The 26555-nt window shown below is 52.5% G+C and overlaps 1 protein-coding gene across 5 annotated transcripts in view; it reads right to left on the minus strand.

Annotated features, from left to right (window-relative positions):
* The window catches only part of LOC122552354 (putative adhesion G protein-coupled receptor E4P), a 136203-nt gene extending 124790 nt beyond the window's left edge, over positions 1–11413 (minus strand). For 4 of the 5 annotated variants that reach the window (XM_087983536.1, XM_087983534.1, XM_087983535.1 and 1 more), the window contains exon 1: positions 11089–11220. In XM_087983536.1, the coding sequence (XP_087839662.1) occupies positions 11089–11119 (31 nt within the window). In that variant the 5' untranslated portion in view covers positions 11120–11220. Of the gene's footprint in view, positions 1–11088; positions 11221–11273 lie in introns of those variants that run through there. The other variant, XM_087983537.1, reaches the window with a different exon arrangement.
* Positions 11414–26555: the final 15142 nt, after the last annotated feature.

A 26555-nucleotide genomic window follows, 5' to 3' on the forward strand; every position in this document is an offset into this window, starting at 1 on the left:
AACGTCGAATCTTCTGTTCCCTAGATGCTGCCTGACCTGCTGTGCTGTTCCAGCAATAAAGTTTCAGCTCTGTACTGGGCCCACTTGAGTCTGTGCTGAGCCCACTCGAGTCCACACTGGGCCCACTCGAGTCCACACTGGGGTCACTCGAGTCCGTACTGAGCCTACACGAGTCCGTACTGGGCTCACTCGAGTCCACACTGGGCCCACACGAACCCACACTGGGATCACCCGAGTCCACACTGGGCCCGCCTAAGTCCACACTGTGGTCACTCGAGTCCGCACGGGACCCACTCGGGTCCACACTGGGGTCACTCGAGTCCACACTGGGACCACTCGAGTCCATACTGAGCCCACTCGAGTCTACATTGGGGTCACTCGAGTCCACACTGGGACCACTCGAGTCCACACTGGGACCACTTGAGTCCACACTGGGCCCACTACTATCCACACTGGGATCACTCGAGTCCACACTGGGCCTGCTCGAGTCCACACTGGGCCCACTCGAGTCCACACTGGGGTCACTCGAGTCCACACTGGGCCCACTCAAGTCCACACTGGAACCACTCGAGTCCACACTGGGACCACTATTGTCCACAATGGGACCACTCGAGTCCACACTGGGCCCGCCTAAGTCCACACTGTGGTCACTCGAGTCCGCACGGGGCCCTCTCGGGTCCACACTGGGGTCACTCGAGTCCACACTGGGACCACTTGAGTCCATACTGAGCCCATTCGAGTCCACACTGGGGTCACTCGAGTCCAAACTGGAACCACTTGAGTCCTCACTGGGCCCACTCGAGTCCACACTGGGCCTGCTCGATTCCACACTGGGCCCACTGGAGTCCACACTGGGGTCACTCGAGTCCACACTGCGACCACTTGAGTCCACACTGGGCCCACTCGAGTCCACACTGGGCCTGCTCGAGTCCACACTGGGCCCACTCGAGTCCACACTGGGCCCACTCGAGTCCACACTGGGCCTGCTCGAGTCCACACTGGGCCCTCTCGTGTCCATACTGGGACCACTCAAGACCACACTGGGCTCACTCGAGTCCGTACTGGGCTCATTCAAGTCCACACTGGGACCATTCGAGTCCGTACTGAGCCCACTCGAGTCTACACTGGGATCACTCGAGTCCACACTGGGACCACTTGGGTCCACACTGGGACCACTATTGTCCACAATGGGGTCACTCGAGTCCACACTGGGATCACTCAAGTCCGTACTGAGCCCACTCGAGTCCACACTGGGACCACTCGAGTCCACACTGGGACCACTCAAGTCCACATTGAGCCCACTCGAGTCCACACTGGAACCACTCGAGTCCACACTGGGACCACTATTGTCCACAATGGGGTCACTCGAGTCCACACTGGGGTCACTCAAGTCCGTACTGAGCCCACTCGAGTCCACACTGGGCCCACTCAGGTCCACACTGGGGTCACTCGAGTCCACACTGGGCCCTCTCAAATCCACACTGGGCCCACTCAAATCCACACTGGGCCCACTCGAGTCCACACTGAGCCCACCTGACTCCACACTGAGCACATACGAGACCACACTGGGCCCACTTGAGTCCACAATGGGGTCACTCGAGTCCACACTGAGCCCACTCTAGTCCACACTGGGATCACTCCAGTCCACACTGGGCCTGCTCGAGTCCACACTGGGCCCTCTCGTGTCCATACTGGGACCACTCAAGACCACACTGGGCTCACTCGAGTCCGTACTGGGCTCATTCAAGTCAACACTGGGACCATTCGAGTCCGTACTGAGCCCACTCGAGTCTACACTGGGATCACTCGAGTCCACACTGGGACCACTTGGGTCCACACTGGGACCACTATTGTCCACAATGGGGTCACTCGAGTCCACACTGGGATCACTCAAGTCCGTACTGAGCCCACTCGAGTCCACACTGGGACCACTCGAGTCCACACTGGGACCACTCAAGTCCACATTGAGCCCACTTGAGTCCACAATGGGGTCACTCGAGTCCACACTGGGCCCACTCTAGTCCACACTGGGATCACTCCAGTCCACACTGGGCATACTCGAGTCCACACTGGGCACACTCGAGTCCGTACTGAGCCCACTCAAGTCCACACTGAGCCCGCTAAAGTCCATACTGAGCCTGCTCGAGTCCGTACTGAGCCTGCTCGATTCCACACTGTGCCCACTCAAGTCCACATTGGACCCCTTCGAGTCCACACTGGACCCACTCAAGTCCACACTGGGATCACTCGAGTCCACACTGGGCCCGCCTAAGTCCACACTGTGGTCACTCGAGTCCGCACGGGGCCCACTCGGGTCCACATTGGGGTCACTCGAGTCCACACTGGGACCACTCGAGTCCATACTGAGCCCATTCGAGTCCACACTGGGGTCACTCGAGTCCACACTGGGACCACTTGAGTCCACACTGGGCTCACTCGAGTCCACACTGAGCCCACTCGAGTCCACACTGGGCATACTCGAGTCCACACTGGGGTCACTCAAGTCCACACAGATCCCACTCGAGTCCGTACTGGGACCACTCGAGTCCACACTGGGCCCACTTGAGTCTGTACTGGGCCCACTCGAGTCCACACTGGGACCACGCGAATCCATACTGTGCCCACTCGAGGCAACACTGGACCCCCTCGAGTCCACACTGGACCCACTCGAGTCCACACTTAGCCCGCTCAAGTCCACACTGGGCACACTCGAGTCCACACTGGGGTCACTCGAGTCCACACTGGGCCCACTTGAGTCCACACTGGGGTCACACGAGTCCACACTGGGCTCACTCGAGTTCACACAGAGCCCACTCTAGTCCACACCGGGCCCACTTTAGTCCACACTGGGCCCACTCCAGTCCACACTGAGCCCACTCGAGTCCGTACTGGGCCCACTTGAGTCCATACTGAGCCTGCTCGATTCCACACTGTGCCCACTCAAGTCCACACTGAGCCCACTCGAGTCCACACTGGGACCACTTGAGTCCACACTGGGCCCACTCGAGTCCACACTGAGCCCACTCGAGTCCACACTGGGACCACTTGAGTCCACACTGGGCCCACTCGAGTCCACACTGAGCCCACTCTAGTCCACACTAGGCCCACTCCAGTCCACACTGGGCCCACTCCAGTCCACACTGGGCTCACTCGAGTCCACACTAGGCTCACTCCAGTCCACACCGGGCCCACTCTAGTCCACACCGGGCCCACTTTAGTCCACACTGGGCCCACACCAGTCCACACTGAGCCCAGTCGAGTCCGTACTGGGCCCACTCGAGTCCATACTGAGCCTGCTCGATTCCACACTGTGCCCACTCAAGTCCACATTGGACCCCTTCGAGTCCACACTGGACCCACTCGAGTCCACACTGGGCATACTCGAGTCCACACTGGGACCACTCGAGTCCACACTGGGCCCACTTGAGTCCATACTAGCCACACTCGAGTCTGTACTGGGCCCACTCAAGTCCACACTGGGCCCACTTGAGTCAACACTGGGTCCACTTGAATCTGTACTGGGCTCACTCGAGTCCACACTGGGCCCACTTGAGTCTGTACTGGGCCCACTCGAGTCCACACTGGGCCCATTCCAGTCCACACTGGGACCACGCGAATCCGTACTGAGCCCACTTGAGGCCACACTGGGACCACTCGAGTCCACACTGGGTCCACTATTGTCCACACTGGGGTCACTCGAATCCACACTGGGCCCGCCTGAGTCCACACTGGGGTCACTCGAGTCTGCGCGGGGCCCACTCGGGTCCACACTGGGGTCACTCGAGTCCACACTGAGCCCATTCGAGCCCATACTGGGACCACTCGAGTCCACACTGGGCTCACTCAAGTCCATACTGAGCCCATTCGAGCCCACACTGGGGTCACTCGAGTCCGCACTGGGCCCACTCGAGTCCACACTGGGCCCTCTCGTGTCCATACTGGGACCACTCAAGATCACATTGGGCTCACTCGAGTCCGTACTGGGCTCATTCAAGTCCACACTGGGACCACTCGAGTCCGTACTGAGCCCACTCGAGTCTACACTGGGATCACTCGAGTCCACACTGGGACCACTTGGGTCCACACTGGGACCACTATTGTCCACAATGGGGTCACTCGAGTCCACACTGGGATCACTCAAGTCCGTACTGAGCCCACTCGAGTCCACACTGGGACCACTCGAGTCCACACTGGGACCACTCAAGTCCACATTGAGCCCACTCGAGTCCACACTGGAACCACTCGAGTCCACACTGGGACCACTATTGTCCACAATGGGGTCACTCGAGTCCACACTGGGGTCACTCAAGTCCGTACTGAGCCCACTCGAGTCCACACTGGGCCCACTCAGGTCCACACTGGGGTCACTCGAGTCCACACTGGGCACACTCGAGTCCACACTGGGGTCACTCGAGTCCACACTGGGCCCTCTCAAATCCACACTGGGCCCACTCAAATCCACACTGGGCCCACTTGAGTCCACACTGGGCCCACTCAGGTCCACACTGGGGTCACTCGAGTCCACACTGGGCCCACTCAGGTCCACACTGGGGTCACTCGAGTCCACACTGGGCCCTCTCAAATCCACACTGGGCCCACTCAAATCCACACTGGGCCCACTCGAGTCCACACTGAGCCCACCTGACTCCACACTGAGCACATACGAGACCACACTGGGCCCACTTGAGTCCACAATGGGGTCACTCGAGTCCACACTGAGCCCACTCTAGTCCACACTGGGATCACTCCAGTCCACACTGGGCATACTCGAGTCCACACTGGGCACACTCGAGTCCGTACTGAGCCCACTCAAGTCCACACTGAGCCCGCTAAAGTCCATACTGAGCCTGCTCGAGTCCGTACTGAGCCTGCTCGATTCCACACTGTGCCCACTCAAGTCCACATTGGACCCCTTCGAGTCCACACTGGACCCACTCAAGTCCACACTGGGATCACTCGAGTCCACACTGGGCCCGCCTAAGTCCACACTGTGGTCACTCGAGTCCGCACGGGGCCCACTCGGGTCCACATTGGGGTCACTCGAGTCCACACTGGGACCACTCGAGTCCATACTGAGCCCATTCGAGTCCACACTGGGGTCACTCGAGTCCACACTGGGACCACTTGAGTCCACACTGGGCTCACTCGAGTCCACACTGAGCCCACTCGAGTCCACACTGGGCATACTCGAGTCCACACTGGGGTCACTCAAGTCCACACAGATCCCACTCGAGTCCGTACTGGGACCACTCGAGTCCACACTGGGCCCACTTGAGTCTGTACTGGGCCCACTCGAGTCCACACTGGGACCACGCGAATCCATACTGTGCCCACTCGAGGCAACACTGGACCCCCTCGAGTCCACACTGGACCCACTCGAGTCCACACTTAGCCCGCTCAAGTCCACACTGGGCTCACTCGAGTCCACACTGGGATCACTCAAGTCCGCACTGAGCCCACTCGAGTCCACACTGGGACCACTCGAGTCCACACTGGGCCCACTTGAGTCTGTACTGGGCCGAGAAAGTGAGGTCTGCAGACGCTGGAGATCAAAGCTGAAACTTTATTGCTGGAACAGCACAGCAGGTCAGGCAGCATCTAGGGAACAGAAGATTCGACGTTTCGGGCACATGCCTGAAGAAGGGCATGTGCCCGAAACGTCGAATCTTCTGTTCCCTAGATGCTGCCTGACCTGCTGTGCTGTTCCAGCAATAAAGTTTCAGCTCTGTACTGGGCCCACTTGAGTCTGTGCTGAGCCCACTCGAGTCCACACTGGGCCCACTCGAGTCCACACTGGGGTCACTCGAGTCAGTACTGAGCCTACACGAGTCCGTACTGGGCTCACTCGAGTCCACACTGGGCCCACACGAACCCACACTGGGATCACCCGAGTCCACACTGGGCCCGCCTAAGTCCACACTGGGGTCACTCGAGTCCACACTGGGACCACTCGAGTCCATACTGAGCCCATTCGAGTCTACACTGGGGTCACTCGAGTCCACACTGGGACCACTCGAGTCCACACTGGGACCACTTTAGTCCACACTGGGCCCACTACTATCCACACTGGGATCACTCGAGTCCACACTGGGCCTGCTCGAGTCCACACTGGGCCCACTCGAGTCCACACTGGGGTCACTCGAGTCCACACTGGGCCCACTCAAGTCCACACTGGAACCACTCGAGTCCACACTGGGACCACTATTGTCCACACTGGGATCACTCGAGTCCACACTGGGCCCGCCTAAGTCCACACTGTGGTCACTCGAGTCCGCACGGGGCCCACTCGGGTCCACACTGGGGTCACTCGAGTCCACACTGGGACCACTTGAGTCCATACTGAGCCCATTCGAGTCCACACTGGGGTCACTCGAGTCCACACTGGGACCACTTGAGTCCTCACTGGGCCCACTCGAGTCCACACTGGGCCTGCTCGAGTCCACACTGGGCCCACTGGAGTCCACACTGGGGTCACTCGAGTCCACACTGCGACCACTTGAGTCCACACTGGGCCCACTCGAGTCCACACTGGGCCTGCTCGAGTCCACACTGGGCCCACTCGAGTCCACGCTGGGGTCACTCGAGTCCACACTGGGCATACTCGAGTTCACACTGGGTCCACTCCAGAGCACACTGGGGCCCACTCCAGTCCATACTGGGCCCACTCAAGTCCACACTGAGCCTGCTCAAGTCCACACTGTGCCCACTCGAGGCAACACTGGACCCCCTCGAGTCCACACTGGACCCACTCGAGTCCACACTTAGCCCACTCAAGTCCACACTGGGCACACTCGAGTCCATACTGGGGTCACTCGAGTCCACACTGATCCCACACGAGTCCGTACTGGGAACACTCGCGTCAACTTTGGGCCCACTTGAGTCCACACTGGGCACCCTCGAGTCCACACTGGGCCCACTTGTGTCCACACTGAGCCTGCTCGAGTCCACACTGGGCACACTCGAGTCCACACTGGGCCCACTTGAGTCCACACTGGGCCTGCTCGAGTCCACACAGGGCCCACTCCAGTCCACACTGGGCCCACTCCAGTCCACACTGGGCCCACTTGAGTCCACACTGAGCCTGCTCGAGTCCACACTGAGCCTGCTCGAGTCCACACTGGGCTCGCTTGCGTCCACACTGGGCACACTCGAGTCCACACTGGGCCCACTTGAGTCCACACTGCGCCTGCTCGAGTCCACACTGAGCCTGCCCGTGTCCACACTGGGCTCACTACAGTCCACACTGGGCACACTCGAGTCCACACTGGGCCCACTTGAGTCCACACTGAGCCTGCTCGAGTCCACACTGGGCACACTCGAGTCCACACTGGGCCTACTTGCGTCCACACTGGGCACACTCGAGTCTGTACTGGGCCCACTTGAGTCCACACTGAGCCTGCTCGTGTCCACACTGGGCACACTCGAGTCTACACTGGGCCCACTTGAGTCCACACTGAGCCTGCTCGTGTCCACACTGGGCACACTCGAGTCCACACTGGGCCCACTTGAGTCCACACTGAGCCTGCTCGTGTCCACACTGGGCCCACTCCAGTCCACACTGGGCACACTCGAGTCCACACTGGGCCCACTTGAGTCCACACTGAGCCTGCTCGAGTCCACACTGAGCCTGCTCGTGTCCACACTGGGCACACTCGAGTCCACACTGAGCCTGCTCGAGTCCACACTGAGCCTGCTCGTGTCCACACTGGGTCCACTTGAGTCCACACTGAGCCTGCTCGTGTCCACACTGGGTCCACTTGAGTCCACACTGAGCCTGCTCGTGTCCACACTGGGCACACTCGAGTCCACACTGGGCCCACTTGCGTCCACACTGGGTACACTCGAGTCCACACTGGGCCCACTTGAGTCCACACTGAGCCTGCTCAAGTCCACACTTGGCCCACTCCAATCCGCACTGGGCCCACTCGAGTCTACACTGAGCCTGCTCGAGGCAACACTGGACCCAATCGAGTCCACACTTAGCCCGCTCAAGTCCACACTGATCCCACTCGAGTCCGTACTGGGACCACTCGCGTCCACACTGGGCCCACTTGAGTCCACACTGAGCCTGCTCGAGTCCACACTGGGCCCACTCGAGTCTACACTGAGCCTGCTCGAGTCCACACTGGGCCCACTCCAATCCGCACTGGGCCCACTCGAGTCCACACTGAGCCTGCTCGGGTCCACACTGGGCCCACTCGAGTCTACACTGAGCCTGCTCGAGTCCACACTGGGCCCACCCCAATCCGCACTGGGCCCACTCGAGTCCACACTGGGCCCACTTGAGTCCACACTGAGCCTGCTCGTGTCCACACTGGGCACACTCGAGTCCACACTGGGCCCACTTGCGTCCACACTGAGCCTGCTCGAGTCCACACTGAGCCCACTCGAGTCCACACTGGGCACACTCGAGTCCACACTGATCCCACTCGAGTCCGTACTGGGACCACTCGCGTCCACACTGGGCCCACTGGAGTCCACACTGAGCCTGCTCGAGTCCACACTGGGCCCACTTGAGTCCACACTGAGCCTGCTCGAGTCCACACTGGGCACACTCGAGTCCACACTGGGCCCACTCCAGTCTGCACTGGGCCCACTCGAGTCTACACTGAGCCTGCTCGAGTCCACACTGGGCCCACTCCAGTCCGCACTGGGCCCACTCGAGTCTACACTGAGCCTGCTCGAGTCCACACTGGGCCCACTCCAGTCCGCACTGGGCCCACTCGAGTCCACATTGAGCCTGCTCGAGTCCACACTGGGCCCACTCGAGTCCATACTGGGCCCACTCGAGTCCACATTGAGCCTGCTCGAGTCCACACTGGGCCCACTCGAGTCCATACTGGGCCCACTCGAGTCCACATTGAGCCCACTCGAGTCCATACTGGGCCCACTCGAGTCCACATTGAGCCTGCTCGAGTCCACACTGAGCCCACTCGAGTCCATACTGGGCACACTCGAGTCCACACTGAGCCTGCTTGTGTCCACACTGAGCCTGCTCGATTCCACACTGGGCCCACTCGAGTCCACACTGGGCACACTCGAGTCCACACTGAGCCTGCTTGTGTCCACACTGAGCCTGCTCGATTCCACACTGGGCCCACTCGAGTCCACACTGGGCTGACTCGAGTCTGTTCTGGGCCCAGTCAAGTCCACATTTAGCCCACCGACTCCACACTGGGGTCACTTGAGTCCACACTGGGCCCACTGAATCCACACTGGCCCCGTCACCGACTGCTCTGTTACTGCGCTGGGCTGACTGCATAATGCCATTGCCACAACCGAACTCTTTATCAAGCGGCAGGTAAAATAAATGAGGAAATAAAAACAAGAGAAAAGAAAAGAAACGAAAAGCATAGCAGACGGAGCAAACAAGCGCTGGACTCAGACACCCTGATCTTGAATGAGCTGTCATCATTTTCAATTAAATATTGGCAAGTTCAACAATGTTACACAGTTTCATTGTTAAAGTACAGATTTCTCCCACCTTCCTGACTCGGTTATTAATCAGTGCTGACCCAGATCACTCACAACCCATGATACTCAATTTGCTCCTGGGTTGATTTTCTGCTCCCATCTTCTCTTGTTCTCAAAGCCCATCCACTACCACAGGACCACCAGCTGTCTTCACCATTGCCTGAGCTCGCATGTTCCCAATGCTGGTCTGTGCTTGTCTTATCCTCGGAGTCAACCATTCCAGCTCTTTCCTGGCCAGTGTCCTACCCTTTGCAAACTTGCAAGAGCTCTCAGTCCCTCTTAGTTTGGTCGGGGAATCGTACAGGCTTGCAGCACAGAAACAGGTCCTTCCACTCAACTTGTCCACTCCAGCCTGGTTTCCTAAACTGAGCTAGTCCCATTCACCAGCGTTTGGCCCATATCTCTCTCAATCTTTCCCAAATGTTCAAATATCTTTTAAATGTCGTAATCATACCGGCCTCTACCACTTCCTCTGGCAGCTCGATCCATACAGGCACCACCCTCTGTGTGAAAAAGTTACCCCTTTTAGCTGCCATTTCAATCTTTCCCTTCTCACCCTTTCGTTTTGGATTCCCTCCCACCCCGGATAAAAAAGGCGTAGGCTATTTACCTCGTCCATGCCCCTCATGGATTTCTGAATTTCCAGAAGGTCACCCCTCAGCCTCTGACAACTTCAAGGGAAAAAAAGCCTTCACCTATCCAACCTCTCCTTATAACTCAAACCTTCCAGTCTAAGTAACATCCTTGTATACCTGTTTTACACCCTTTCCAGTTTAATAGCATCCTACCTATAGTAGGCCAGCAAATATTGAATGCCACACTCCAAATTTAATTTTACCAATGTCTTGCATAGCTTTGACATAACACCTCAACTCCTGTACTCGGTGCTCTGAACAATCAAGGCCAGTATGCCAAACGCCTTCTTTACCACAGTGTCGACCTGCGACTCCACTTTCAGGGGAACTACGTACCAGCACACCGAGGTCCCTTTGTTCGGCAAAACTCCACAGGGCTCTACCATTAGCTGTGCAAGTCCTGCCCTGGTTTGTCTTACCAAAACGCAACAGCCCCCCCCCCCCCCACCTTTATCGAAATTCAACTCTGTCTGCCCTGGTCACTAGTGTAAGCCCCATTTGTCACCCCATCAAAGGTGAGCAAGTCTTCAACCACAATCTCCGAGCTTCCTTCCCTATTCCTTTCTCAAGTAACGACTCAGCTTGAAATCTATCTCTTTTGCAAAATTCTTGGTCCCCTTCTGCCTTTCCTCTGTCACCCGTTATCTGATTATGGAGCTTTGAAATGTTTTGGGTTGCGTTGAAGACAAACTAAACACTCCACTTTGCCGAAGTGGCACTCACCCTGCCCTTTAGTATGATCTGTCTTTGTGACTTGGATGATTTGTTCAACATATCCCTGAAACAAATTGCCTCCTTTTCCCTTGCAATCCAATGGGACCTTGTGTCACTGACAGTTCATCCCTTCTAGCAATATTTAAGCTTCTGTCAGAAAATAGTTCATAATTCCACCACATCTACCTGGCCTAGCTCTGAATGCAACCGACCACTAACAAACTTCTCGACTTAACTTCGGACGCATTTGACAAGCAGGACTTACTCATTCCGATCGGGAATCGAGCTGGCCTCATGTTGACAACACCTTGGGCTTGTCAGATCTCAAGAAAGCGTCCACGGCAGCCTCGGCTTTGCAACTTTGAGAGCTGAGGTCTCCACCAGCTCTCGGGTGAACAGATGTTATCACGACACAGGAAGGAAGGGGAACTGAGTGTGTAACTAACTCACCCACTGCAGACTATTCTTTGCCATCGAAGACAAGTGACAATTGGAAAAAAAATATTGGCAGCCAGTTCCCACTGAGTAGAGCATTAAACTTGCTGATGGAGATCAGGAATTCGGAACGAGAGACTTTCAGATTGATTATTTAGCCCTTTCAACAGAAAAGCGACTAAGACAAAAGTCAACTACTCCTGACACAAGATTACGCAACACTGGTACAGGCAATTTGGCCCAACCCATCAGTAGAATCCTGTAGTGTGGAAACAGGCCCAATATTTCCACACTGACCTTCCGAGGAGTAACCCACCAGACCCATCCCCCTAACCTACTGGTCTACGTTTACCCTTGACTAACACACCTCTGAACACTACGGGTAATTTAGCATGGCCAATCCACTCTAACCTGCACACCTTTGAACTGTGGGAGGAAACCAGAGCACCGGAGGAAACCCACACAGACTCGGGGAGAATGTGCAAACTCCACACAGAGAGTTGCCTGAGGCTGGGTCCCTGGTGCTATGAGGATGCACCGCTGAGCCACCATGTCACCTTACTGCTCATGTTCATTTTGGTCTCAAGCCTCCTCCCATATTTTTCTCACCGACATTATCAACTCCCTTTCTCTTCTCTCTCATAAACCATCTCATTCCCCTGAAACACACCAATCTTATTGACTTCAACCACTGCCGTGTCATCAAGTTCCACATCTCTGAGTAAGGAGGCTTCTTCTGAATTTCCGGTCGGATTTCTTGGTGAGTATCTTATATTGACGGCGCCTCTTAGATTAGATTAGATTAGATTAGATTACAGTGTGGAAACAGGCCCTTCGGCCCAACAAGTCCACACCGACCCGCCGAAGCGAAACCCACCCATACCCCTACATTTACCCATTACCTAACACTACGGGCAATTTAGTATGGCCAATTCACCTGAGCTGCACATCTTTGGACTGTGGGAGGAAACCGGAGCACCCGGAGGAAACCCACACAGACCCGGGGAGAACGTGCAAACTCCACACAGTCAGTCGCCTGAGGCGGGAATTGAACCCGGGTCTCTGAGAGGATGTGTTCTATCTGTATCCATGCTGCCAAAGGGTATTTCTTCAGTTTGAAGCCCTCTGTTAGACTTGTGCCTCTTCCTTTCTGCTTCATAGGATAGGACACACAACCTGTCAATCACGTCATCCACCAATCCACCTCACTGGGATGTTCAAACACAGAAACGTATCCGTAGGAGTAGGCCATTTGACCCTTCAAGTCTGCTGTTCAGTACGATAAGTGGTTGCTCTCATTGTAACCTCAGTTCCACGTTCCTCCTCATGGGCCTGCATGCTTCTTCTTTATTCACCCCATGGGACCCAGGGATCGCCAATATTCATCGCCCATTCCTAAACGCCCTTCGAAACATGGTGGTGAGCTGCCCTTCAGGATGACGTCGTGAGCTGCCTTCTTCAATCACTGCTAACACACAGAGTGAAAGAATCCTTCCACCTACAGTGCAGGGGTGACAAGTGGGCGACTGTGATCTTCAGAGCTCGCCAATGCTTGAATCTGGGCTGATATCCATACTCCTCAAATCAACTTTCTTTCAATAACATGTTCAGAGCAGAAGGTTTTCACACTGTGTGGATTCTATTGATGGGTTGGCCCAAATCGCCTGCATCAGTGTTGCATTATCTTGTGTCAGGAGTAGTTGATTTTTGCTTCTGTCACTTTTCTGTTGAAAGAGCTATTGTGTAGGATATCCTTGGAAGGGTCAAATAGTAAAGGAAAGTCTGCAAGAGGTGATTTGTTGTGAAAGAGGGAAAGATAGTTACACCCACCATTATGTCTTTCTGCTCTGTCTGTCTTTCTCTTTCTCTCCCTGAGCTGTTCTGGCCTATACGTGACTCCAGACCATGTGATTGAATCTAAACAGCCCTCTGGAATGACCTCGGTTAGAGACAAATAAAAAACACAGACTTCTCCACCTCCTGATGGCTTGCTGTGCTCTTCCAGCCTCCTGCCTGTCTCCTCTAGAATGATGTCAGCAAGTTACTCCCCTGAAAGGTGATTAGGGGATGGGTGTGAAATCCTGGCTTTGTCCAGCGAAGCCCACAACCCTCGACAAAAAAAACAGTGATAGACAAAAGTACCTTTTTCAGGTTCTTACACTCAGTGGTGCCACAAGGCAGCCGATCGAGGGAGAGACACCCTTGGGCAGCATGGATACAGAGAGAACACGTCCTCTCACGAGTAAGAGGGGCCGTCAATATAAGATAAGTCACCAAGAAATCCAACCGGAAATTCAGAAGAAACCTCCTTACTCTGAGATGTGGAGCTCAGGGTTTGTGTAAAGATGCTCGGGTGCCCGTTGCCATGGTTGTGGGTTGTTGGGAGCTGGGAAGTTGATTTGCAGACATTTTGTCCCCTGTCTCGGTGACACCCTCAGCCTCCTGTGAAGAGCTGCTGTATTGTCTCTTCTGGAATTTATTTGGTTCCATTCCTGCTGCTTCCGGTCGGTGGTTCTGGTTGTTTGTTGTCGTGGCGACATATTGGTCTTTGCCGATGGAGACAGTGGCTGAGGGCCAGGCTTCTAGAAATCCTCTGGCTGGCCTCTGTTTGGCTTGTCCCAGGGTCGTTGTGTTGTCCCAGACCAGATGCCCCTTCGCAGGCAGGAGAGGACACTCTGGTGGTGCCATTCACCAAAGGGGCTGTGAGACAATGAGGTGGGTTTGAATAAGACCTGCAGCTAACATGGGCGGCATGGTGGCTCAGTGGTTAGCACTGCTGCCTCACAGCACCAGGGTCCCAGGTTCGATTCCAACCTCGGGTGACTGCCTGTGTGGAGTTTGCACATTCTCCCCGTGTCTGCGTGGGTTTCCTCCCACAATCTAAAGATGTGCAGGTTAGGGTGGATTGGCCATGCTAAATTGCCCATAATGTTAGGTGCATTAGTCAGAGGGAAATGGGTCTGGGTGGGTTACTCTTCGGAGGGTCGGTGTGGACTTGTTGGGCTGAAGGGCCTGTTTCCACACTGTAGGAAATCTAATCTAACTGCCCATCCCCCTCCATCCAACGCCAACTGGATTCAGCATCTGGCTTCCTCCAGGGTTGGCAGTTGCCATGGAAACATAGGCCCAGTGGATAGCCACCCAACATGGGCAGCAAGAGGGGAGGGGAAGGGTGGGGCTAAGAACGTAGACCTGTTCCAGTTGTCCCTTCCTCTCTTAAGAAGAGAGGGCAGTGCCACAGGCTGAGGAGAAAGTGAGGACTGCAGATGCTGGAGATCAGAGTCGAGAATGTGGTGCTGGAAAAGCACAGCCGGTCAGGCAGCATCCGAGGAACAGGAGAATTGATGTTACGGGCATAGGCCTTTCCTCAGGAATGAGGCTGGGAGCCTCGGGGATGGAGAGATAAACGGGAGGGGGGGGGGGTGGGGCAGTGGGGGGAGGTGTGTGTGTGTGTGTGTGTGTGTGCTGAGTATGCGATGGGTGGATGGAGGTGTGGGTAAAGGTGATAGGTCGGAGGGGAGGGTGGGAAGGAAGATGGACTTGTTGGACAGGTCATGGGGGTGGTGCTGAGCTGGAACTGGGATAAGGTGGGGGGGGAGGGGAAATGAGGAAATTAGTGAAATCCATATTGATGCATGGGGTTGGAGGGTCACAAGGTGGAAGATGAGGGGTTCTTCCTCCAGGCGTCGGGTGGTTAGGGAGTGGTGATGGAGGAGGCCATGTCCTCGGTGGAGTGGGAGGTGGAGTTGAAGTGTTCGGCCACGGGGCAGTGGGGTTGGTTGGTGCGGGTGTTCCGGAGATGTTCTCTGAAGCACTCTGCGAGTAGGCGTCCTGCCTCCCCAATGTAAACGAGACCGCATTGGGAGCAAGGAATACGGTAAATGACGTGTGGAGGTGCAGGTGAAACTTTGGTGTATGTGGAAGGCTCCTTTGAAGAACTTGCAAACAGCACCCACCTCAGCCACTCTGACAGAGGTCCCCTGTCAGGACATTCATAGAACATGGAACAGTCCAGCACAGTACAGGCCCTTCGGCCCACGATGTGTCGAGCATTTATCTTTATCTAAGATCAACCTCACCTACACACCCCTCAATTTACTGCCCCGTGCGCTTGTCCAGCCGTCACTTAAATGTCCCTAATGTCTCTGACTCTCCTACCACCGCTGCCAGTGCATTCCACACACCCACCACTCTCTGTGTAAAACATCTACCTCTGACATCTCCCCCATACTTTCCTCCAATCACCTTAACATTATGACCCCTCGTGACAGCCATTTCTGTGCTGGGGAAAAGTCTCTGGCTAGCCACTCTCTCTATACCTCTCACTACCTTGTACATCTCGATCAAGTCACCTCTCTCCAGTGTGAAAAGTCCGAACTCACTCAACCTCTCATCATAAGAGCCTCTCTACCACCATCTTGCCAAAGCCAGTGGAATTTTGCAACTGAAAAAGGAAAGCTGACATCTAGACTGGACACTCTTACTGGGTAGACCCTCCAGCCACAAATTGCCTTGATGAGATAGACTCATCTGCTGCCTCACAGTGCCAGGGACCTGGGTTCGATTCCACCCTTGGGTGACTGTCTGTGTGGAGACGTTCTCCCTGTGTCTGCGTGGGTTTCCTTTGGATGCTCCGTGTTTCCTCCCACAGTCTGAAGATGTGCAGAGTAGGTCGTGCTAAATTGCCCATAGTGTCCATGGATGTGTGGGTTAGCCATGGGAAACATGGGGTTATAGGGTCGGGGTAGGGTGCTCTTCGGAGGTTCGATGTGGGCCGAATGGCCTGCTTCCACACTGTAGGGATTCTATAACAGCAGGGCAGGTTCCCTTTTGTTTCCCATTGCTCCCCCCCGGCCCAGCTGCAAACCCTGGAACTGCACAACTGGAATGGGAAGGGTCAGGGACAAGAAAATGTCTCTTGAGGACACATGGGTTCAATTGAAACTAGGTCTCAACATCTATAGACACGTGTGTGCTTTCATTCTTTACTGCTCTTGGTGAGAGTGAAAATGGCGGAGTATGCCTGAGTTAAGCAGCCTCCTTGCTCACCCCAAAGAGGGCAGGAGTTACACTGTCATGGCATCGTTCCTGTCACAGAAACATCCTGGATAGCAAATCATTTCACGTGTCCTTCAGCCCTGATATGCACGTCTGCAGCCAGGATGGAATTCTTTGCTGATGAGATGACTGATTGTAAAATTTATGTGGATGCTCTCCAATAGACCGATGGTTGCATGGCTCTGGTAGCTTTTTGTGTGTGTGTGGTTGTGGTCATTCATGCCCGCACACTTCCCCAGGACCAACGGTTCATTTGAGTTATGTGTCTTACGACAGAGTTGGGTGGCGTCCAGTACTTCATTGGTGCCCGATCTTGTTGCGTGTTCTTCTGCTGGGAGAAGCAGATGTCAAGGGTACACTCTGTCACTGCAGATGTCGGAGTCTGCTAAAGCATTCCATTCCAGTTTAGCAGCGCCCGCAAATTCCCAGACTCGACGGGTGGAGGAACGGTATCTGTGTCAGGGCGCCTCAGTTGCTGTGGGTAAAACAGCTCTCAGCTTCCTGCCCACGGAGGGAGCCTCTGAAGCTGACATTCCTCAGCTCCCTGCCAATCTCCGATCCCTGCCTGAATGGGAGCCATGCTTTCCCTGAAACCCAATGACAGACAATACTGGCGTCCTGGATTGTGGGAGCATGAGGTGCAGTGAAGCTTTCAGACAGAAGCTTTGGTCAAACTTATCTTTTGTTGCACAACAGGAAATGTGGTTCAAGAGCAAGTGAAGAAGTCGCATTTGATTTTGTAATGGTGCTGAGGCCCTCAGAACAACAACAACAAAATCAATATTCACTTGATGATGGCTTTGCCCAGTGTAGGTGGTTCCGGTCTCCATTAACTTACATAAGAACCAGGAGCAGGAGTAGGCCATCTGGTCCCATTGAGCCCACTCTGACATTTAATAAGCTCATGGCTGGACTGAGCTCCACTTCCCCGCCCTCTCACCCCAACCCTTAACTCATTTCCTGTTCAAACGTTTATCTTTGCCGTAAAAACATTCAACGAGGGCAGCCTCAAACTGCTTCAAACCTCAAACCCTGCAAACTGCAGGGACTTCCACAGATTCACAACCCTCTGGGTGAAGAAGTTCCTCCTCAGCTCCATCTTAAACCTGCTCCCCGTTATTTGGAGGTGATGCCCCTCGTTCTAGTTTCACCCACCAGTGGAACCAACCTCCCTGCTTCCATCTTATCTGTTCCCTTCATAATTTTATATGTTTCTGTAAGATCCCCCCTCATGCTTCTAAATTCCAAAGAATATAGTCCCAGTATAATCAATCTCTCCTCAGGGTGAAAGGGGAGGCTGGTAGGTATAGGGAATGCCGGATGGCTAAAGAAATTGAGAGTTTGTTAAGATAAAGGAGGAAGCATATGTCAGGTATAGACAGGATAGATCGAGTGAATCCTTAGAGTATAAAGAAAGTAGGAGTATACTTAAGAGGGAAATCGGGAGGGAAAAACGGGGACATGAGATAGCTTTGGCAAATAGAATTAAGGCGAATCCAAAGGGTTTTTACAAATATATTAAGGACAAAAGGGTAACTAAGGAGAGAATAGGGCCCCTCAAAGATCAGCAAGGCGGCCTTTGTATGGAGCCACTGGAAATGGGGGAGATACTAAATGAATATTTTGCATCACTATTTACTGTGGAAAAGGATATGGAAGATATAGACTGTAGGGCAATAGATGGTGACATCTTGCAAAATGTCCAGATTACAGAGGAGGAAGTGCTGGATGTCTTGAAACGGTTAAAGGTGGATAAATCCCCAGGGCCTGATCAGGTGTACCCGAGAACTCTGTGGGAAGCTAGAGAAGTGATTGCTGGGCCTCTTGCTGCGATATTTGTATCATTGATAGTCACAGGTGAGATGCTGGAAGACTGGAGGTTGGCTAAAGTGGTGCCACTGTTTAAGAAGGGTGGTAAAGACAAGCCAGGGAACTATAGACCAGTGAGCCTGACCTCGGTGGTGGGCAAGTTGTTGGAGGGAATCCTGAGGGACATGATGTACATGTATTTGGAAAGGCAAGGACTGATTAGGGATAGTCAACATGGCTTTGTGCGTGGGAAATCATGTCTCATAAGCTTGATTGAGTTTTTTGAAGAAGTAACAAAGAAGATTGATGAGGGCAGAGCAGTAGATGTGAGCTAAATGGACTTCAGTAAGGCGTTCGTAAGGTTCCCCATGGGAGACTGATTAGCAAGGTTAGATCTCACGGAATACAGGGAGAATTAGCCATTTGGATATAGAACTGGCTCAATGGTAGAAGACGGAGGGTGATGGTGGAGGGTTGTTTTTCAGACTGGAGGCCTATGACCAGTGGAGTGCCACAAGGATCGGTGCTGGGCCCTCTACCTTTTGTCATTTACATAAATGATTTGGATGCGAGCATAAGAGGTAGAGTTAGTAAGTTTGCAGATGACACCAAAATTGGAGGTGTAGTGGACAGCGAAGAGGGTTACCTCAGATTACAACAGGATCTTGACCAGGTGGGCCAGTGGACTAAGAAGTGGCAGATGGAGTTTAATTCAGATAAATACGAGGTGCTGCATTTTGGGAAAGCAAATCTTAGCAGGACTTATACACTTAATGGTAAGGTCCCAGGGAGTGTTGCTGAACAAAGAGACCTTGGAGTGCGCTGAAGCCAAACGCCAACTCGAGGACACCTCTTCCTACTGCCCCCTCGACCATGACCCCACCCCCCATCACCAAACCATCATCTCCCAGGCCATACAGAACCTCATCACCTCAGGAGATCTCCCACCCACAGCTTCCAACCTCATAGTCCGGGAACCCCGCACCGCCCGGTTCTACCTCCTTCCCAAGATCCACAAGCCTGACCACCCATGCTCCTGCCCCACTGAACCCATCGCTACCTACCTCGACACAGTCCTATCCCCCCTAGTCCAGGAACTCCCCACATACGTTCGAGACACCACCCACGCCCTCCACCTCCTCCAAGACGTCTGTTTCCCCGGCACCCAACGCCTCATCTTCACCATCGATATCCAATCCCTCTACACCTCCATCCGCCATGACCAGGGCCTCCAAGCCCTCCGTTTTTTCCTCTCCAGACGTCCCCAACAGTACCCTTCCACCGAAACTCTCATTCGTTTGGCCGAACTGGTCCTCACCCTTAACGATTTCTCCTTTGAATCCTCCCACTTCCTCCAGACCAAAGGGGTAGCCATGGGCACAGTATTGGGCCCCAGCCATGCCTGTCTCTTTGTTGGCTACGTAGAGCAGTTGATCTTCCGTAATTACACCGGCACCACTCCCCACCTCTTCCTCCACTACATTGATGACTGCATTGGCGCCACCTCGTGCTCCTGCGAGGAGGTTGAGCAATTCATCAACTTCACCAACACATTCCACCCTGACCTGAAATTTACCTGGACCATCTCTGACACCTCCCTCCCCTTCCTGGACCTCTCCATCTCCATTAATGACGACCGACTTGACACTGACATTTTTTACAAACCCACCGACTCCCACAGCTACCTGGATTACACCTCTTCCAACCCTATCTCTTGCAAAAATGCCATCCCGTATTCCAAATTCCTCCGCCTTTGCCGTATCTGCTCCCAGGAGGACCAGTTCCACCATAGAACACACCAGATGGCCTCCTTCTTTAGAGACCGCAATTTCCCTTCCCACGTGGTTAAAGATGCCCTCCAACGCATCTCGTCCACATCCCGCACCTCCGCCCTCAGACCCCACCCCTCCAACCGTAACAAGGACAGAACGCCCCTGGTGCTCACCTTCCACCCTACAAACCTTCGCATAAACTAAATCATCCGCCGACATTTCCGCCACCTCCAAACAGACCCCACCACCAGGGATATATTTCCCTCCCCACCCCTTTCCGCCTTCCGCAAAGACCGTTCCCTCCGTGACTACCTGGTCAGGTCCACGCCCCCCTACAACCCACCCTCCCATCCTGGCACTTTCCCCTGCCACCGCAGGAACTGTTAATCCTGTGCCCACACCTCCTCCCTCACCTCTATCCAAGGCCCTAAAGGAGCCTTCCACATCCATCAAAGTTTACTTGCACATCCACTAATATCATTTATTGTATCCGTTTCTCCCAATGCGGTCTCCTCTACATTGGGGAGACTGGGCGCCTCCGAGCAGAGCGCTTTAGGGAACATCTCCGAGACACCCGCACCAATCAACCACACCGCCCCGTGGCCCAACATTTCAACTCCCCCTCCCAGTCTGCCGAGGACATGGAGGTCCTGGGCCTCCTTCACCGCCGCTCCCTCACCACCAGACGCCTGGAGGAGGAATGCCTCATCTTCCGCCTCGGAACACTTCAACCCCAGGACATCAATGTGGACTTCAACAGTTTCCTCAATTCCCCTTACCCCACCTCATCCTAATTTCAAACTTCCGCTCAGCACTGTCCCCATGACTTGTCCGGACTTGTCCGACCTGCCTATCTCCTTTTCCACCTATCCATTCCACCCTCTCCTCCCTGACCTATCATCTCTTCCCCCACTCACCCATTGTACTCTATGTTACTTTCTCCCCACTCCCACCCTCCTCCATCTTATCTCTCCACGCTTCAGGCTCCCTGCCTTTATTCCTGATGAAGGGCTTTTGCCCGAAACGTCGATTTCACTGCTCGTTGGATGCTGCCTGAACTGCTGTGCCCTTCCAGCACCACTGATCCAGATCTTGGAGTGTAGGTTCATAGTTCCTTGAAAGTGGAGTCGCAGGTAGATAGGATAGTGAAGAAGGCGTTTGGTATGCTTTCCTTTATTGGTCAGAGTATTGAGTACAGGAGTTGGGAGGTCATGTTGTGGCTGTACAGGACATTGGTTAGGGCACTGTTGGAATATTGTGTGCAGTTCTGGTCTCCTTCCTATCGGAAAGATGTTGCGAAACTTGAAAGGGTTCAGAAAAGATTTACAAGGATGTTGCCAGGGTTGGAGGATCTGAGCTACAGGGAGAGACTGAACAGCCTGGGGCTGTTTTCCCTGGAGCATCGGAGGCTGAGGGGTGACCTTATAGAGGTTGACAAAATTATGAGGGGCATGAATAGGATAACTAGACAAAGTCTTTTCCCTGGGGTCTGGGAGTCCAGAACTAGAGGACGTAGGTTTAGGGTGAGAGGGGAAAGATATAAAAGAGACCTAAGGGGCAACTTTTTCACGCAGAGGGTGGTACGTGTATGGAATGAGCTGTCAGAGAATGTGGTGGAGGCTGGTACAATTGCAACATTTAAGAGGCATTTGGATGGGTATGTGAACAGGAAGGGTTTGGAGGGATATGAGTCAGGTGCTGGCAGGTGGGACTAGTTTGGGTTGGGATATCTGGTCGGCATGGACGGGTTGAACAGAAGGGCCTGTTTCCATGCTGTGCATCTCTATGACTCTATAAACCAACCCTCTCAACTCTGGAATCCACCCACTGCACCTCCTCTGTACCCCCTCCAGTGTTGGTACATCCTTTCTCAAGCATATATTCTGTCAGGCTTCTTGGCCCTGATGCTGCCCCATTCTATTATGCTGACGGTGATGTTCCTCCAGCTCCAATGCCCCATCACCTTCCTCGGAAGACTGTTACCATATTCCCAACTTTTCAGTATCCATCACATTCGCTCTTGGCCTGCTCCGGTCATGCAGGATGAGAAGGCCCACTCTATCGGAAGTGTACCTCAAGGAATGGACCCCAGCATCAGAATCTCACACAGTCATCTGAAGAGGTCTTTCAGCCATCAAGTCTCTATCTACAGAAAAAAAAACCCATTGAGTCTTATCTACTCTCATCCTACTTTCCCACACTAGCCTTCAATGCTATTTCATTTTAAGGGCACAACCAAGCACTTTTTAAAAATGTTGTGAGGTTTCTCGACTCAACCATCCTTGCAGGTAGTGCATTACAGACCCCTACCATCTTCTGAATGACAAAAAAAGTTTCCTCAAATCCCCTCCATCTTTCCTGCCTTTTACTCTTTCATTATGCCCTCTTACTAATGTGTGACTATCAGCTGCTTTCTATCCCCCCTGTCCATACCCCTCCATAATTTTACACACTCCTATCAAGTCCCCCCATCACCTTCTCAGTTCCTACGTCTGGAGTTTAGAACAGTAGGTAAAATCCTGAGGGGAGGTGACTGGCTGGATGTGGAAAGGACATTTCCTCTTTCAGGAGAATCTAGAGCTAGGGGTCATGGTTTCAATATAAAGGAGGTCCATTGAACAGAGAAATGAGGAAATGTTTCATCCTCTCACAGGGTCGTACGTCTTTGGAATTCCCCACCCCTGAAGGCAGTGGATGCAAAGTCATTAAATAATTTCAAGGTTAAGCTAGATGGATTCTTAATGGCCAAGGGGATGGATTATTATCCAGGGACATGTAGGAATACAGAGGTGAGGTTAAGATCAGATCAGACACGATCTTATTGAATGGCAGAGCAGTTTCAAAGGGCCAGATGGCCTACTGATGTTACTTCGAACATAGAACATTCCAGTGCAGCACAGACCATTCGGCCCTCGATGTTGTGCCGACCTGTGGAACCAATCTGAAGCCCATCTATCCTACACCATTCCATTCTCATCCATATGTCTATCCAGTGACCATTTAAACGCCCTTAAAGTTGGTGAGTGTACTACTGTTACAGGCAGTGCGTTCCACACCCCTACTACTATCTGAGTAAGGAAACTACCTCTGACATCTATCCTATATCTATCACCCCTCAATTTAAAGCTATGCCCCCTCATGCTCGCCATCACCATCCGAGGAAAAAGGCTCTCCCTGTCCACCCTATCTAACCCTCTGATTATCTTATATGTCTCAATTAAGTCACCTCTCAACCTTCTTCTCTCTAACAAAAACAGCCTCAAGTCCCTCAGCCTTTCCTTGTAAGACCCTCCCTCCTTACCAGGCAAAATCCTAGTAAATCTCCTCTGAACCCTTTCCACTGCTTCCACATCCTTCCTATAATGCGGTGACCAGAACTGTACACAATACTCCAAGTGCGGCCGCACCAGAGTTTTGTACAGCTTCAGGATGATCTCATGGCTCCGAAACTCAATCCCTCTACCAATAAAAGCTAATACACCGTATGCCTTCTTAACAATCCTATCAACCCTGGACACCGAGATCTCTCTGTTCATCTGCACTACCATTATGAACTAGGCCAGACCACTCAAAACATCCTTAAGCAGGCAGCCCAGACCATAACTTTGCCATTTGTTTCAATAAGTGTACAGTGAAAATTGCCCGGATTAAGTTAGCAAGGTTGTCTACCGGGCTTAAACAGACAAAAATTTTATTCACAAAATTACACAATGAAACATGAAGAACAGAATTAAAAAACCCTACAGAATTCAGTCTATCCAAACTGGACTGAAGCATGCTGTTCCAATAAACAAACCCCTTTAAAAACCAGTACACGTGCTTATAGGTTGAAGATAGAAGAGAGAGAGAGAGAGAGTTTCCACACAGCTCACTGTTGAGCTCCTAACCAGTTCTGGACTGAACTAAACTGCTCAGCTAGCGAGCTGACCATACCCCTTTCATTCTACAAGTCACTTCTAAAACATGACCACTTTAGCCTGAAGCCTCATCTGATTACATGTAAATAAAAAGGCCTCTCAAAATCCTTTTCATCGCTGCACCAAACCTATCTGATCGGAGCCCGGCCTGGTTTATTACCCCTCAGAAAAAAAAAATCAAGGACACAGTCTCCTTGAGCCAAGGAAAAGCTTTTAGAAAAAAAGGAACCAGCTTTGTGACACCTTCCCCCTTTAAAAAAAAATGAACCAGCAATACCAAAAGATGGCTTCATTTTTAACCCTTCAAAACCCGGTTAGTTATCTATACACACGTATACACTATACTGATTATAGGTATGCAAACATGCACAACCACATGCAAATTCAGACCATGGCACACCCACCACCGAACGCGTCTGTATCTCATTCGAGTCTCGATAATGCATCGGCAATCACGTTTTCGTGACCTGCCACAATTGTCAAGCTGGACGTCTGCAACAAGCTCCATCTAAACAGTCTGGCAGCTTTGTCCTTAAATCTTTCCACAAATGTCAATGGGCTGTGATCAGTGCATACAATCACCTCAGATCCACTGCTGGTAATGTAGACACCGAAATGTTGTCATGCCAACACCAAGATTAAAGTCTCCTTCTCCACTGTCGAATATTTCTGTTGATGAACGTTCAACTTCCTGGAAAAATACCCGACGGGTCTTTCTATACCCTCGTCATCCTCCTGCAGGAGCACCGCACCAGCACCCACATCACTGGCATCGATAGCCACCATGAAAGGCTTCATGAAATCCAGTGTGGCTAATACTGGGGCAGTGGTTAACACAGTTTGCAGGCTGTCAAATGCCTTTTGACACTCCACTGTCCACTGAAACTTCTTGCCCTTTTTAGCAATTCAGTGAGTGGAACAGCCACACTGCTAAAGTTCAACAACAAATTTTCAGGAAAATCCACTCCATCCCAGGAATGGCAGTACTGCCTATCTTGTCGGCGGTATGGGGAATTCCCCAATTACTTTGTTTTTGCATCTCATGGCGCCATTTGTCCATGTCCAATAACATGCCCCAAGAAGGTGACTTGGACTTTGGCAGATTCACTTTTAGCGAGGTTTATTACCAAGCCTGCCTTCCGAAGTCGATCAAACAAGTCCGATATATGCTGTAAATGTTCCTTCCATGAGTGACTAAAAATCACCAGGTCATCAATATACACCACACAGTTGGGTAATGACCTTATTAGTCAGTCTCTGAAATGTGGCTGGAGGGTTTTTCATACCAAACGGCATGACCTTGGCCTGATATGGTCTATTTGGCGTTATGAAAGCTGACATTGCCTTTGCTCTCTCAGGTATTTGCCAGTAGCCTCTGAGCAAGTCCGACTTAGAAATGTAAGTTGCTTGTCCCACTTTGTTGACACAGTCCTCCAACCATGGAACTGGATATGCATTGGTCTTTGTAACAGTGTTTCACTCCCCTTTGATTATACAGCTCACTTCTAAAACATCACCACTTTGGCCTGGAGTCTCACCTGTTTACACAGCAATAAAAGGCCTCCCAAAATCCTTTTCAGGTCTGTACCAGACCAGTCTCATGGGAGCCTGGCCTGGTGTATTACCCCTCTGAAAAAAATCAAAGACAGAGTATCTTTGAGCCAAGGAACAGCTTTTAGAAAAAAAGGAACCAGCTTTGTGACGCGACTAAGAATCTTACCATTAGCCGAGTACTCTGTATTCCTGTTGCTCCATCACCTCACACTTTTCCACATTAAACTCCATTTGCCTCCTCTCAGCCCAGCTCTGCAGCTCAGTCCCTCTGTAACGTCCAACATCCTCCATCAATATCCACAACCCTACCGACCTTAGTGTCATCCGCAAATTTACTAACCCATCCTTCATCCAAGTCATTTATAAACATGACAAACAGCAGTGGACCCAAAACATATCCTTACAGTACCCCACAAGGTAACTGAACTCCAGGATGAATATTTCCCATCAACCACCACCTTCTGTCTTCCTTCAGCTCGCCAATTTCTGATCCAAACCACTAAATCACCCTCAATCCCATGCCTCTGTATTTTGTGCAATAACTTACCTTGGGGAACCTTATCAAATGCTTTACTGAGATCCATATACACCACATCAACCACCTTATTCTCATCCACCTGTTTGGTCACCTTCTCAAAGAACTCAACAAGGTTTGTGAGGCATGACCTACCCTTCACAAAACCGTGTTGACTATCCCTAATCAAATTATTCCTCTCTGGATGGTTATAAATCCTATCTCTGATAACCTTTTCCAACACTTTACCCACAACCGAAGTAAGGCTCACTGGTCTGTAATTACCAGGGTTGTCTCTACTCCCCTTCTTGAACAAGGGGACAGCATTTGCAATCCTCCAGTCTATGGCACTACGCCTGTAAGCAATGATGACATGAAGATCAAAGCCAAAGGCTCTGCAATCTCCTGCCTGGCTTCCCAGAGAATCCGAGGGTAAATCCCACTCAGCCCTAGCGACTTATCTATTTTCACACTTCCCAGAATTGCTAACAGCTCCTCCTTGTGAACCTCAATCCCATCTAGTCTAGTAGCCTGTATCTCAGTATTCTCCTCAACAACATTGTCTTTTTCCAGGGTGAATACTGATGAAAAATATTCATTTAGCGTTTCCCCTATCTCTCTGACTCCAAGCACAACCTCCCACTACTACCCTTGATTGGCCCTAATCTTATTC

Source organism: Chiloscyllium plagiosum, unplaced genomic scaffold, assembly GCF_037043375.1.
Source record: "Chiloscyllium plagiosum isolate Xiang-an unplaced genomic scaffold, Cpla_swu_hap1 HiC_scaffold_45, whole genome shotgun sequence".
Classification (NCBI taxonomy): domain Eukaryota; kingdom Metazoa; phylum Chordata; class Chondrichthyes; order Orectolobiformes; family Hemiscylliidae; genus Chiloscyllium; species Chiloscyllium plagiosum.